The 15,245-nt window shown below is 45.1% G+C and overlaps 1 protein-coding gene across 4 annotated transcripts in view; it reads left to right on the plus strand.

Annotated features, from left to right (window-relative positions):
* The first annotated feature begins 3,232 nt into the window (after nucleotides 1-3,232).
* The window catches only part of LOC133546181 (oocyte zinc finger protein XlCOF6.1-like), a 29,846-nt gene continuing 17,833 nt past the window's right edge, over nucleotides 3,233-15,245 (plus strand). Inside the window, exons 1-2 of one of the 4 annotated variants that reach the window (XM_061892062.1) lie at nucleotides 3,233-3,700; nucleotides 11,932-13,145. In XM_061892062.1, coding sequence (XP_061748046.1) covers nucleotides 3,514-3,700; nucleotides 11,932-12,848 — 1,104 coding nt within the window. In that variant the 5' untranslated portion in view covers nucleotides 3,233-3,513 and the 3' untranslated portion in view covers nucleotides 12,849-13,145. Of the gene's footprint in view, nucleotides 3,701-11,931; nucleotides 13,146-15,245 lie in introns of those variants that run through there. The other 3 variants (XM_061892063.1, XM_061892057.1, XM_061892061.1) reach the window with 3 other exon arrangements.

Here is a 15,245-nt window from a genome sequence, read left to right on the forward strand (position 1 = left end):
ACAAGCCCTCAGCTCCTGATGAACGACACAAGCCCTCGGCGCCCAATGAACAACACAAACCCTCAGCACCCAATGAACGACACAAGCCCTCAGCACCCAATGAACGACACAAGCCCTCGGCACCCAATGAACGACACAAGCCCTCGGCACCCAATGAACGACACAAGCCCTCGGCACCCAATGAACGACACAAGCCCTCGGCGCCCAATGAACGACACAAGCCCTCAACACCCAATGAACGACACAAGCCCTCGGCGCCCAATGAACGACACAAGCCCTCAGCACCCAATGAACGACACAAGCCCTCGGCGCCCAATGAACGACACAAGCCCTCAGCACCCAATGAACGACACAAGCCCTCAGCACCCAATGAACGACACAAGCCCTCGGCACCCAATGAACGACACAAGCCCTCGGCACCCAATGAACGACACAAGCCCTCGGCGCCCAATGAACGACACAAGCCCTCAACACCCAATGAACGACACAAGCCCTCGGCGCCCAATGAACGACACAAGCCCTCAGCACCCAATGAACGACACAAGCCCTCGGCGCCCAATGAACGACACAAGCCCTCAGCACCCAATGAACGACACAAGCCCTCAACACCCAATGAACGACACAAGCCCTCGGCACCCAATGAACGACACAAGCCCTCGGCGCCCAATGAACGACACAAGCCCTCAACACCCAATGAACGACACAAGCCCTCGGCGCCCAATGAACGACACAAGCCCTCAGCACCCAATGAACGACACAAGCCCTCGGCGCCCAATGAACGACACAAGCCCTCAGCACCCAATGAACGACACAAGCCCTCAGCACCCAATGAACGACACAAGCCCTCGGCACCCAATGAACGACACAAGCCCTCAGCACCCAATGAACGACACAAGCCCTCAGCACCCAATGAACGACACAAGCCCTCGGCACCCAATGAACGACACAAGCCCTCGGCACCCAATGAAAGACACAAGCCCTCAGCACCCAATGAACGACACAAGCCCTCGGCACCCAATGAACGACACAAGCCCTCGGCACCCAATGAACGACACAAGCCCTCGGCACCCAATGAACGACACAAGCCCTCGGCGCCCAATGAACGACACAAGCCCTCAACACCCAATGAACGACACAAGCCCTCGGCGCCCAATGAACGACACAAGCCCTCAACACCCAATGAACGACACAAGCCCTCGGCGCCCAATGAACGACACAAGCCCTCAGCACCCAATGAACGACACAAGCCCTCGGCGCCCAATGAACGACACAAGCCCTCAGCACCCAATGAACGACACAAGCCCTCAGCACCCAATGAACGACACAAGCCCTCGGCACCCAATGAACGACACAAGCCCTCGGCACCCAATGAACGACACAAGCCCTCAGCACCCAATGAACGACACAAGCCCTCAGCACCCAATGAACGACACAAGCCCTCGGCACCCAATGAACGACACAAGCCCTCGGCACCCAATGAACGACACAAGCCCTCGGCACCCAATGAAGGACACAAGCCCTCGGCACCCAATGAACGACACAAGCCCTCTGCACCCAATGAATGACTCGCACAGTGACTGAACGAGAGCCTCAATGTGACGTCATCCTCCGCGACACAGTCAGTTCTCTGTGTCAGTAGGTCCGCAAATCCTGATTCTGAATAAGTGAGTGAGTGCAGCGCGAACGTGAGTCACGTCCTCAGCGACAACCAGTCAGTTCTTGTAGGTCCGTGAAGCGAGCCTGAATCACTCAGCTACGGTTCTGTGGGCCAGAGGGCGACAAACGTGAATCGCTCTCTGCAAAAGCAAATATTAAATTAAGAAAACCCTTAACAAATGCCAACATAAAAACAAAATGTTCTGTAGCAAAGAAAATGTAAACTTAAATATGCAAACAAAACAAAAATAAATACCTTCAAAATAAAACAAATAAATTAAGAGACATAAATGCCAACATAAAAACTAAATGTTCTGTAGCCTAAGTTTAAAAATATAACAAAGAAAATGTAAACTTAAATATGCAAACAAAAACAAAAATACCTTCAAAATAAAACAAATAAATTAAGAGGCAGAAATGCCAACATGAAAACTAAATCTTCTGTAGCCTACGTTTAAAAATATAACAAAGAAAATATCAACTTAAATGTGCAAACAAAAATAAAATAAAAGGCCACCTTAAATAAAACAAAACAAATATTAAACCAAGTGCCCGAAATGCCAACATAAAAACAAAAAATTCTGTAGCTTACATTTAAAAATATAAAAATGGAAATATTGCCTTCCGTCCGATTGTAGCTGAGATAGGCGCCAGCGCCCCCCGCGACCCCGAACGGGAATAAGCGGTAGAAATGGATGGATGGATGGATATCAACTTAAATATGCAATAAAAATGTTATGTGATGAGATGATGGGGACGGGGCGCGTGTGTGTGTGTTTATTTTCACGTGGCTTGAGTCAACATTAGCCGTTAGCTTGGAGAATGAATGGAGAAGGGATGTCAATGGCATGAAACATATCTTGGAGAATGAATGGAGAAGGGATGCCAATGGCATGAAACATATCTTGGAGAATGAATGGAGAAGGGATGCCAATGGCATGAAACATATCTTGGAGAATGAATGGAGAAGGGATGCCAATGGCATGAAACATATCTTGGAGAATGAATGGAGAAGGGATGCCAATGGCATGAAACATATCTTGGAGAATGAATGGAGAAGGGATGCCAATGGCATGAAACATATCTTGGAGAATGAATGGAGAAGGGATGCCAATGGCATGAAACATATCTTGGAGAATGAATGGAGAAGGGATGCCAATGGCATGAAACATATCTTGGAGAATGAATGGAGAAGGGATGCCAATGGCATGAAACATATTCCCGCGACGGGAGGACAATCACTCGCGGCATTTGGGCAAGCAGAGCAGAGAGCGAGAGAGTTGTCGTTCACTGAGTGATTCATGTCGTTAATCCGCGGTGAACGAATCGTTCGCTCAGTCCCTCCCCCGCCCACATGATGAGTAGCTGGCTGCGTCGTTCGCTGACGTCGAGGGTTCAGCGAGTCACAGAATGCGGAAGTTCCACTCATACCGGCACGGTTGCGGCGGAGCTCAACTGAACTGAGAAAAGAACGAATCAGTTCATGAAGTGATTCGGTTCAGTACATTCACTCAAAAGATTTGTTCATTCGAACGAATCTTTCGCGAACGACACAACACTAAGAAGAAGAAGACAGAGAAAGAAGCGAGCAGGACGCTAATAAGTCAGTCTTATTATTTGTTCTCCAGTTTGAAATATTTACGTCGTATAAAATACATATTTGATTCTTTATTCAAGGACAAAGTGGTCTCGATGCGCTAGAAGCACTGTGCCGCTTCTCGTGCTATCTTTGCTTGTTAGTTAGCTTAGCTCGCTAGTTAGCTTAGCTTGTTAGCTGCTAACAGAAGACACAGAAGTTATCAACACATCGCTAAGTAGAGATCAAGTGTGAGAGTAAAGTGTTGTGATTGTGTGAAAATGTCTACATTACAAATGTTGAGAGCGTTGGTGGATCAGCGACTAACTGCTGCTGTTGAAGAAATATTTGTAGTGTTAGAAAGAACGATAGCAGAATACCAGGCGGAACTTTCTAGAACAAAGGAGGAAAACTATCAACTACTGGACGCTGTTTTCAAGAAACATCAAGTTGTGTCACACAGAACAGGTTTGTTGACTTCTTACTCTCACATCTTTACTAACTTTATATTTGATTAATAACAGGAAAAATACATTTGGAATATATAATATAATCACGATGAGCAGTGGAACTGTGTCTTCTTCCATCACACCTTCAACCATCCTCCATTGCAGCAAATACATTACCTTTCCTACAGGTATTATTATCACTGAAGGACTGTAGAACATGGCTAAACATGTTACACACAAAGGATGGACAAGCTAATAGTTAAGCTAGCCGCTAAAGTAGCTTGAAACAAGAATAAATACGTGCTTAGTCATTTTTCCCGTTCAAAATGAATTGGCTGTTTTTCAAACTTCCACCATTTCCACTTTTTTCAAGTGACTCAAATCATTCCATCTTCTACATGTTTCACTAAACCTTGACATTCAAACTATCATTTTTCCAAGTTAAAATTTTTTCAAAGAATGCCCAAAATTCACGTTTTTTCAAACCCTTTTTTCACCCTTTTTTGTGTCTACCACATTTTTCAACCCACTTCAACCGTTCCACCAGCAAATCATTCCTCTTAATGATGACAAAAAACAAAGTTGTTTTTTTCTCTGGAAAAATTCTTGGTTTTCCCAAAAATCCGGGAATTCCATAATACTATTTCTCAACAAAAAATGTTACTATTTCAACATTTCTCGACTGATTTGAAAAATTCCAACACCAACCATTCACTCCTTCAGAACATTCACAAATTTTAGCATTTTCTACAAACCCCGTTTCCATATGAGTTGTTAAATTGTCTTAAATGTAAATATAAACGGAATACAATGATTTACAAATCCTTTTCAACCCATATTCAATTGAATGCACTTCAAAGACAAGATATTTGATGTTCAAACTCATAAACTTTTTTTTTTTTTAAATAATAATTCACTTAGAATTTCATGGCTGCAACACGTGCTAAAGTAGTTGGGAAAGGGCATGTTCACCACTGTGTTACAAACCCCAATTCCATATGAGTTGGGAAATTGTACATCCATCCATTTTCTACCGCTTATTCCCTTTTTGGGGTCGTGGGGGGCGCTAGCGCCTATCTCAGCTACAATCGGGCGGAAAGCAGGTTATACCCTGGACAAGTCGCCACCTCATCGCAGGGCCGACACAGACAGACAGACAACATTCACACTCACATTCACACACTAGGGCCAATTTAGTGTTGCCAATCAACCTATCCCCAGGTGCATGTCTTTGGAGGTGGGAGGAAGCCGGAGTACCCGGAGGGAACCCACGCATTCACGGGGAGAACATGCATACTCCACACAGAAATATCTCGAGCCTGGGATTGAACCCAGGACTGCAGGACCTTCGTACTGTGAGGCAGACGCACTAACCCCTCTTACACCGTGACGCCGTTGGAAAATTGTGTTAGATGTAAATATAAACAGAATACAATGACTTGCAAATCCTTTTCAACCCATATTCAGTTGAATGCACTACAAAGACAAGATGTTTGATGTTCAAAATCATAAACTTGATATTTATAAATCCAGATACAAATGTTTTCTCCCACATCGGTAATAAATAGTTTTTATTATCCAGATGAACAATATAATGAAATAGAATAATATAGTGTAAAGAGAATACAATGATTTGCTAATTATTTTCAACTTAAATTCAATTGAATAGACTGCAAAAACAAGATATTTCATGTCCACACTGAGAAACTTATTTTTTTTTTTGCAAATAATAATTAACTTATACTCCTCTCTGAGCTGCTACCTTACCGTGGTAGAGGAGTTTGCGTGTCCCAATGATCCTAGGAGCTATGTTGTCCGGGGGCATAAAGCCCCCTGGTAGGGTCTCCCAAGACAAACAGGTCCTAGGTGAGTGATCAGACAAAGAGCAGCTCAAAGACTTCTATGGAATTACAACGAAATGAACCCAGATTTCCCTCGCCCGGACGTGGGTCACCGGGGCCCCGCTCTGGAGCCAGGCCCGGAGTTGGGGCACGATGGCGAGCGCCTGGTGGTCGGGCCTGTTCCCATGGGGCCCGGCCGGGCACAGCCCGAAGAGGCAACGTGGGTCATCCCTCCAATGGGCCCACCACTCATAGGAGGGGCCATAGAGGTCGGGTGCATTGTGAGCTGGGCGGCAGCCGAAGGCAGGGCACTTGGCGGTCCGATCCTCGGCTACAGAAGCTAGCTCTTGGGACGTGGAACGTCACCTCACTGGGGGGGAAGGAGCCTGAGCTAGTGCGCGATGTAGAGAAGTTCCGGCTGAATATAGTCGGACTCACCTCGACGCACAGCAAGGGCTCTGGAACCAGTTCTCTCGAGAGGGACTGGACCCTCTTCCACTCTGGCGTTGCCGGCAGTGAGAGGCGACGGGCTGGGGTGGCAATTCTGGTTGCCCCCCGGCTCAAAGCCTGTACGTTTGAGTTCAACCCAGTGGACGAGAGGGTAGCTTCCCTTCGCCTTCGGGTGGGGGGACGGGTCCTGACTGTTGTTTGTGCTTACGCACCAAACAGCAGTTCAGAATACCCACCCTTTTTGGGTACACTCGAGGGAGTACTGGAAAGTGCTCCTCCGGGTGATTCCCTTGTCCTACTGGGAGACTTCAACGCTCATGTTGGCAACGACAGTGAAACCTGGAGAGGCGTGATTGGGAAGAATGGTCGCCCGGATCTAAACCCGAGTGGTGTTTTGTTATTGGACTTTTGTGCTCGTCACAGTTTGTCGATAACAAACACCATGTTCAAACATAAGGGTGTCCATATGTGCACTTGGCACCAGGACACCCTAGGCCGCAGTTCCATGATCGACTTTGTAGTTGTGTCATCGGATTTGCGGCCTTATGTTTTGGACACTCGGGTGAAGAGAGGGGCGGAGCTTTCTACCGATCACCACCTGGTGGTGAGTTGGCTGCGATGGTGGGGGAGGATGCCGGACAGACCTGGCAGGCCCAAGCGCATTGTGAGGGTCTGCTGGGAACGTCTGGCAGAGTCTCCTGTCAGAGAGAGTTTCAATTCACACCTCCGGGAGAACTTTGAACATGTCACGAGGGAGGTGCGGGACATTGAGTCCAAGTGGACCATGTTCCGAACCTCTATTGTCGAGGCGGCTGATTGGAGCTGTGGCCGCAAGGTTGTTGGTGCCTGTCGTGGCGGTAATCCCAGAACCCGTTGGTGGACACCAGCAGTGAGGGATGCCGTCAAGCTGAAGAAGGAGTCCTATCGGGTTCTTTTGGCTCATAGGACTCCGGAGGCAGTGGACGGGTACCGACGGGCCAAGCGGTGTGCAGCTTTAGCGGTCGCGGAGGCAAAAACTCGGACATGGGAAGAGTTCGGGGAAGCCATGGAAAACGACTTCCGGACGGCTTCGAAGCGATTCTGGACCACCATACGGCGCCTCAGGAAGGGGAAGCAGTGCACTATCAACACCGTGTATGGTGCGGATGGTGTTCTGCTGACTTCGACTGCGGATGTTGTGGATCGGTGGAGGGAATACTTCGAAGACCTCCTCAATCCCACCAACACGTCTTTCTTTGAGGAAGCGGTGCCTGGGGAATCTGTAGTGGACTCTCCTATTTCTGGGGCTGAGGTCGCTGAGGTAGTTAAAAAGCTCCTCGGCGGCAAGGCCCCGGGGGTGGATGAGATCCGCCCGGAGTTCCTTAAGGCTCTGGATGCTGTGGGGCTGTCTTGGTTGACAAGACTCTGCAGCATCGCGTGGACATCGGGGGCGGTACCTCTGGATTGGCAGACCGGGGTGGTGGTCCCTCTCTTTAAGAAGGGGGACCGGAGGGTGTGTTCCAACTATCGTGGGATCACACTCCTCAGCCTTCCCGGTAAGGTTTATTCAGGTGTACTGGAGAGGAGGCTTCGCCGGATAGTCGAACCTCGGATTCAGGAGGAACAGTGTGGTTTTCGTCCTGGTCGTGGAACTGTGGACCAGCTCTATACTCTCGGCAGGGTTCTTGAGGGTGCATGGGAGTTTGCCCAACCAGTCTACATGTGCTTTGTGGACTTGGAGAAGGCATTCGACCGTGTCCCTCGGGAAGTCCTGTGGGGAGTGCTCAGAGAGTATGGGGTATCGGAATGTCTTATTGTGGCAGTCCGCTCCCTGTATGATCAGTGTCAGAGCTTGGTCCGCATTGCTGGCAGTAAGTCGGACACGTTTCCAGTGAAGGTTGGACTCCGCCAAGGCTGTCCTTTGTCACCGATTCTGTTCATAACTTTTATGGACAGAATTTCTAGGCGCAGTCAAGGCGTTGAGGGGTTCCGGTTTGGTGGCCACGGGATTAGGTCTCTGCTTTTTGCAGATGATGTAGTCCTGATGGCTTCATCTGGCCGGGATCTTCAGCTCTCACTGGATCGGTTCGCAGCCGAGTGTGAAGCGACCGGAATGAGAATCAGCACCTCCAAGTCCGAGTCCATGGTTCTCGCCCGGAAAAGGGTGGAGTGCCATCTCCGGGTTGGGGAGGAGACCCTGCCCCAAGTGGAGGAGTTCAAGTACCTAGGAGTCTTGTTCACGAGTGGGGGAAGAGTGGATCGTGAGATCGACAGGCGGATCGGTGCGGCGTCTTCAGTAATGCGGACGTTGTATCGATTCGTTGTGGTGAAGAAGGAGCTGAGCCGGAAGGCAAAGCTCTCAATTTACCGGTCGATCTACGTTCCCATCCTCACCTATGGTCATGAGCTTTGGGTCATGACCGAAAGGATAAGATCACGGGTACAAGCGGCCGAAATGAGTTTCCTCCGCCGTGTGGCGGGTCTCTCCCTTAGAGATAGGGTGAGAAGCTCTGCCATCCGGGAGGAGCTCAACGTAAAGCCGCTGCTCCTCCACATCGAGAGGAGCCAGATGAGGTGGTTCGGGCATCTGGTCAGGATGCCACCCGAACACCTCCCTAGGGATGTGTTTAGGGCACGTCCAGCTGGTAGGAGGCCACGGGGAAGACCCAGGACACGTTGGGAAGACTATGTCTCCCGGCTGGCCTGGGAACGCCTCGGGATCCCCCGGGAAGAGCTAGACGAAGTGGCTGGAGATAGGGAAGTCTGGGCTTCCCTGCTTAGGCTGCTGCCCCCGCGACCCGACCTCGGATAAGCGGAAGATGATGGATGGATGGAATTAACTTATAATTTCATGGCTGCAACACATGCCAAAGTAATTGGGAAAGGGCATGTTCACCACTGTGTTTCATCACATTTTCTTTTAACAACACTCAATAAACGTTTGGGAACTGAGGAAACTAATTGTTGAAACTTTGAAAGTGGAATTCTTTCCGATTCATGTTTTATGTAGACCTTCAGTCATTCAACAGTCCGGGGTCTCCGCTGTCGTATTTTACGCTTCATAATGTGTCACACATTTTCCATGGAAGACAGGTCTGGACTGCAGGCGGGCCAGGAAAGTACCCGCACTCTTTTACTACGAAGCCACGCTGTTGTAACACGTGGCTTGGCATTGTCTTGCTGAAATAAGCAGGGGCGTCCATGATAACATTGCTTGGATGACAACATATGTTGCCCCAAAACCTGTATGGACCATTCAGCTGCTTTTGATGATTTTATGCACCGTAGATGGTAAAATCCCTAAATTCCTTTCAATAGCTCGTTGAGAAATGTTGTCCTGAAACTGTTCGACATTTTGCTTACAAATTGGTGACCCTCACCCCATCCTTGTTTGTGAATTACTTAGCATTTCACAAAAGCTGCTTTAATACCCAATCATAGCACCCACCTGTTCCCAATTAGCCTGCACACCTGTGGGATGTTCCAGATAAGTGTTTGATGAGCATTCCTCAACTTTGTAAGTATTTATTGCCACCTTTCCCAACTCCTTGGTCACGTGTTGCTGGCATCAAATTCTAAAGTTAACGATTATTTGCAAAAAAAAAATGTTTATCAGTTTGAACATCAAATATGTTGTCTTTGTCGCATATTCAACTGATTATGGGTTGAAAATGTATTCTGTTTATATTTACATCCCACACAATTTCCCAACTCATATGGAAACGGGGTTTGTAAAAGAATTCCGCTTTTCCCAAAATTCCCAAATTTTCCTGAAATTCTCATTGAAAATAATGGTACATTTTTCAAAGTTCCACAACCTCAACATGTTTCATCGGATTCACTCCTTGCCAACCTCAAACTGTTCAGCCTATTCGGTAATCACGGGCTTTCCCTTGACCAATTCCAAAAATTCCCAGAATTACACGTTTTCCGTGACATTTTTCCCCATTCAAAATGAATGAGCCATTTTTCAAAATGCCACCATTTCCACATTTTTACACCGATTCAAACATATTCCACTAATTCTGGAAATTGAAATTACAACATTTTTTAACCCACTTCCACAGTTCCACCGTCAAATCATTCCTTTCCATCAGGACAGAAAACAAATTTGTTTTTTGAATTGAAAAAAATCCTGGTGTTCCCAAAATTCACGGAATTCCATAAAACCATTTCTCAATTAAGTATGTTACGACTTCAACATTTCTCAACTGATTTGAATAATTCCAACACCAACCATTTCAACTCATTCAGAACATTCACATTTTATAGCATTTCCAAAAAAATTCCCGCTTTACCCGAAAATCCAAAAATTCCATGAAATTCCCATTGAAAGGAATAAAATGAAAGTTCCACAACTCCCACATTTTTCATCTGATTCAAACCGTTCCAACTTCAAAATATTCAGTGTGTTCAGGAATTGTGTGCTCCCTTTCAACACTTATTCAAAGAAATTCCCGGATTTTCTGGAATTCCCCGTTTTTAGGGACATTTTCCCCATTCAAAATTAATTATCCATTTTTCAATTTTCCACAATTCCCACATGTTTCAAACCATTCCACCTTCAACACAATAAATTCAGCCTGGAAATTCAAACAACCAGTTTTCCACATTCAACAAATTTCCAGGAATTCTCATATTTTTCTAACCTTATTTCCAACCTTCTCTAGTGCAATGACTCCTTTCACATTGTTCAACCCATTTCAACCGTTCCACTGTCAAAACATTCCTCTGAGTCAGGACAAAAAAAGCATGTTGGTTTAAGAACTTAAAAAAAATCACGGTTTTCCCAAAATTCAAACCCTACAAAATCTAATCGTTCCAACATTCAAACTATTCTTACATTCATACTACATTCTGTCAACCTTTCAGTTCAACTTCAGCATTGGAGCATTCACACACAATTCTTTCAGGAATTGCTTCATCTACTTATTAGTATTATTTTAATTTAATGTAGCTTACCACATTGAAAGCGTGGACTGTATGAATGGTGCCTTTCCAGTTCTCACACTAATGCAATTTGAGTGTCTAGAAATGCACTAAATTAATATTTTTTTACAATTATTATTAATAATAATAATAATGATGGATTAGATTTATATCGCGCTTTTCTATTGTTAGATACTCAAAGCGCTCACAGAGAAGTGGGAATCCATCATTCATTCACACAAGGTGGTGGTAAGCTACATCTGTAGCCACAGCTGCCCTGGGGTAGACTGACGGAAGCGTGGCTGCTAATTTGCGCCTACGGCCCCTCTGACCACCACCACCAATCATTCATTCATCATTCATTCACTGGTGTGCGTGGCACCGGGGGCAAGGGTGAAGTGTCTTGCCCAAGGACACGACGGCAGCGATTTGGATGTCAATAGGTGGGAAGCGAACCTGCAACCCTCAGGTTTCTGGCACGGCCGCTCTACCCACTACACCATGCCGCCCCATAATAAGGTAATCAAGTTATATTTTGAAGGAGTAATCAGTAATCTGATTACTTCTTCCCAGTTTAACTGTGGCGTCACTATCTAAATGAAAGCAAAACAGATGTCATTGTTTTTGGCCAACATGTTGATTGTGCTCAAGTGGTTTTTAGAGCAGACATGTCTCTAAAGAGGAATGTGAAAATGACTGTAATTATTGTCCACCAGCAGGGGGAGCTCATCACTAGTACTACTGCGTGGAGGCTGGCATGTGGTACATTATTTACTGTGTGTGTATGACTTATTCAGAGGGACAACAGCACACTAGTATGGATTGCAGGAATTAATTTGAGGATGTTTTTATATGAATAAGGTGGATTGGATGTTAGCCTGGGAAGGCATTCCCCTGAAGGTCTTCTTCATGTGTCAGCTGGAAGTACCCTGACTGCTGTGAGGGGAAACTGATGAGATTGTGAGATCATATGTTGGTGCAGGGCAACGTCTCATGTGACTGAGCAAAGCTGGACTTTTCTCAAGAATGTTTGTTTTCTCCTGTTTCACAGACCTAAAAGAAGCGCATCTTCCCAATGAGCAGGAGGAGGAACCACAGTCCCCTAACATACTCGAGGAAGAAGAGGTACCACACTCCCAACACATTAAAGAGGGAGGAGAGGAACCACAGCCCCCCCACATTAAAGAGGAAGACGAGACGCCACAGACCCATAATGTTAAACTGACCCTTCACATTAAGAAGGGAGAGGAGGACCCACTGACCCTCTACTTTAAAGTGGAAGAGGAGGACCAAGAGCCACCGCACATTAGAGAGGAAGAGGAGGAAGAGGGCATCAGTCAGCCTAAATGGTTGGAGGAGTTCCCAGTGACTGGTGTCCCTGTGAAGAGTGAAGATGATGAGGTGAAAGGTGAAAGTGAGGAGAGGGGAGGGGGGGAGCCTCCAAGCAGCAGCTCAACACAACACATGACAACAGAAGCTGATGGAGACCACTGTGGAGGATCACAAGCAGACAAGCTCTTAGCTCCACTATCAGATAGTGAGGACACAACGTCACACTCTCCTGACACTGATGATGAAGACTCTAAAGATGATAAGACATGTCACACTGACAACACTCACTTCACATCTTCTCTCTCTCACAAAACTTTTAAATACCATTGTCGTCTGAAATCACACATGAGAACACACACTGGAGAAAAAACTTTTATCTGTTCACTCTGTGGTAAAGGTTTTGCACAAAGTTCAAGTTTGGTAAAACACATGAGAACACACACTGGTGAAAAACCTTTTTCCTGTTCAACCTGTGGTAAAGGTTTTACACAAAGTCAGAGTTTGAAAAGACACATGAGAACACACACTGGTGAAAAACCTTTTTCTTGTTCAATCTGTGGTAAATGTTTTACACAAAGTCTATATTTGAAAGTACACACTAGAACACACACTGGTGAAAAATCACATTCCTGTTGAATATGCAACAGAAGCTTTTGTGACCGATCAGACCTTGTAGCACACACGAGAATACACCCAGGAGAGAAAGTGTTGAGTTGCAGTGTGTGTGGTGAAAGATTGTCTTCTAAGTACCAGTGTAAGAAACACAAGTGTGCTGGTGAGAACAGCAGCAGCAAATGAAACTGCAGGATTTGAAATAAACTGTCCAGACTTTCATTTTGACTTTCTAACAACATCAGCACATATAACATGTGTGACATTGTTGTTTGTCTAACAATCTTGTTAACATGCTTCTATATTTATAGACTCTTTTTTTTTCAGTCCATTACATGCATTAATATGCAACATTGTGTACTTTTATTAAAATTGAAACAAACTAATTTGAAAAGGTGAGAGTAAACAGTAAAATACATTTTAAATACAATAAACATTTTATGTGTGTATATATATTCATCAGACAATTTTACACTTATTTTATTCTGTTTTAGATAGATTAGATAGTACTTTATTTATTCCTTCAGGAGAGTTCCTTCAGGAAAATAAACATTTTCTGTACAATCCCATTCAAGATCATACAAACATTACAGGGAGACAGAACAGGATCGCTGACGGGTCTGCCGGCTTCCAGCGCCCCTTACAAAAAAGGTGAGATACAGGTAAACAAGGGGGGAATGGGAGGAAAAAATAGAAGATTAAAATAAAATAACAAAAAATTCTATCCAAGACTGGGCCCTGGAGAGGGTGTCCAGACTGAGGCCAAGGGAAAAAAAAAAAAACTCATAGCCATAGTACACATCCCTCTCACATGTGTGTAAGAGGGAAACATCAAAGAACACAAAGGACATGAAAGACATTAAAGCAGCAGATACAAGCAGACACTTGTACATACAGCTATGAATAAAAAGTAAAGGAAACATATACACTGTGGTGGCCTCTGCGGTGTTCCACGCCATCGTCTGCTGGGGTGAAGGGAGCATGGCCAGAGACGGGAGCAGACCCAACAAAGCAACCAAGAGAGCCGCCAACCAACTCTCGGCCAATGTCCAGTCTGCATGGATGAGTGAGGATGTGTGCAAGGAGACCGAGGTCTCCGACACCTGCTCATTCAGCCGAGACACTATAAAGCGTGTCCGTCCCGGCACTCAGAGCTAGCTCCGCAGTCCTGTCTCTTCATCCGCATCTCCTCCTGTCCTTCCAAACTGACTCCGGTGTGGCAGAGACCCAGCAGCTGGTCTCTATGGCCAAAAGGCTCCCGGGAGGCAGATCCAGAAGTCCACAAAAAAAGCACCGCAAAGGTCACGAAAGTGACACCCCTTGTCACACAGTCCCAAAGGGTCCCGGACCAAAAGGCAAAAAAATATAATAACACGTGAAAAGAAGAGAGAAACACAAAAGGATGACACAAGAGCCCAGAGATCCTGCCAACAGCAGCCACTACAGCAGCGCCATCTTGGGAAAAAAATATTGAAGTGTTGCATATTTTTATTTTTAATTGTTAATGATCCCATAGATTATCACCTTTATATGATATACATATGTACTGGTTCACACCTGAAACATCTTCTGGACCACTTCAGGAAGCATATTATTATTTACTTTATACATCATTTGAACAGTTGTCTTTTATACAATTTTAAAATGTGTGACTTTATGAATCATTTGTTGGGTCTCTATAATCCATTTTATTCATTATCTTTTTTACTCTCTTTTGTAATATGATGATTGTGTTGTGATTGTTTTATATGTATGTCCCCAGACCTTTATGCAATGTGAAAGTGAAAGAAAATGACTAAATTGTCTGTGAAAGGATGGTTTTGTTTTTAGAAATTACATTTTGGATTTTTTAAAAAATCCCATTTTTGTGTTTTAAACATTTGTTACTTTTTCAGTTGTTTTTTTTTAACATCCCAAAAACAATATCAATATCAATCAAATTTCGGAGTGTAAGGCAAAATCCAATAGTGAACATTTACTTTGCATACATTCATAAAATAAACTGTTTATTTTGTTTCCCTATCACAGAACGAACAGGTATTGTCTTCAATTGCAAAACAACATCCTAAAAAATATTTTAAGTGGTCTATTCCGTTTTTTTTCTTAAATGAACTCTTTTGCTTTTGGAAGAATGGAAACTTTCAAGTTATGATTTTTTTTTGTTCCACAGAAAATACAGTAAATAAGAAAAAGTAAAGAAGTAAAAACGATGATATGCTGTAATTAGAATCATTTGAAGGAAAGCCTTTCCAAAGGGGCGCACTTCTGTATGTGCGGCGACAGGTGCTTGAGGCGGAACAATTGTTCTACAATCCTATCAGCAATGAAAGGCAGTTTTGTTTCCTTCAGGCCGAGTGTATGCCTTCCATCAATGTTCACTGTGCTCCCCATAAGCTGTGGCTTGCTATTGAGAAGAAGTCA

Source organism: Nerophis ophidion, linkage group LG29 (assembly GCF_033978795.1).
Source record: "Nerophis ophidion isolate RoL-2023_Sa linkage group LG29, RoL_Noph_v1.0, whole genome shotgun sequence".
Lineage (NCBI taxonomy): Eukaryota > Metazoa > Chordata > Actinopteri > Syngnathiformes > Syngnathidae > Nerophis > Nerophis ophidion.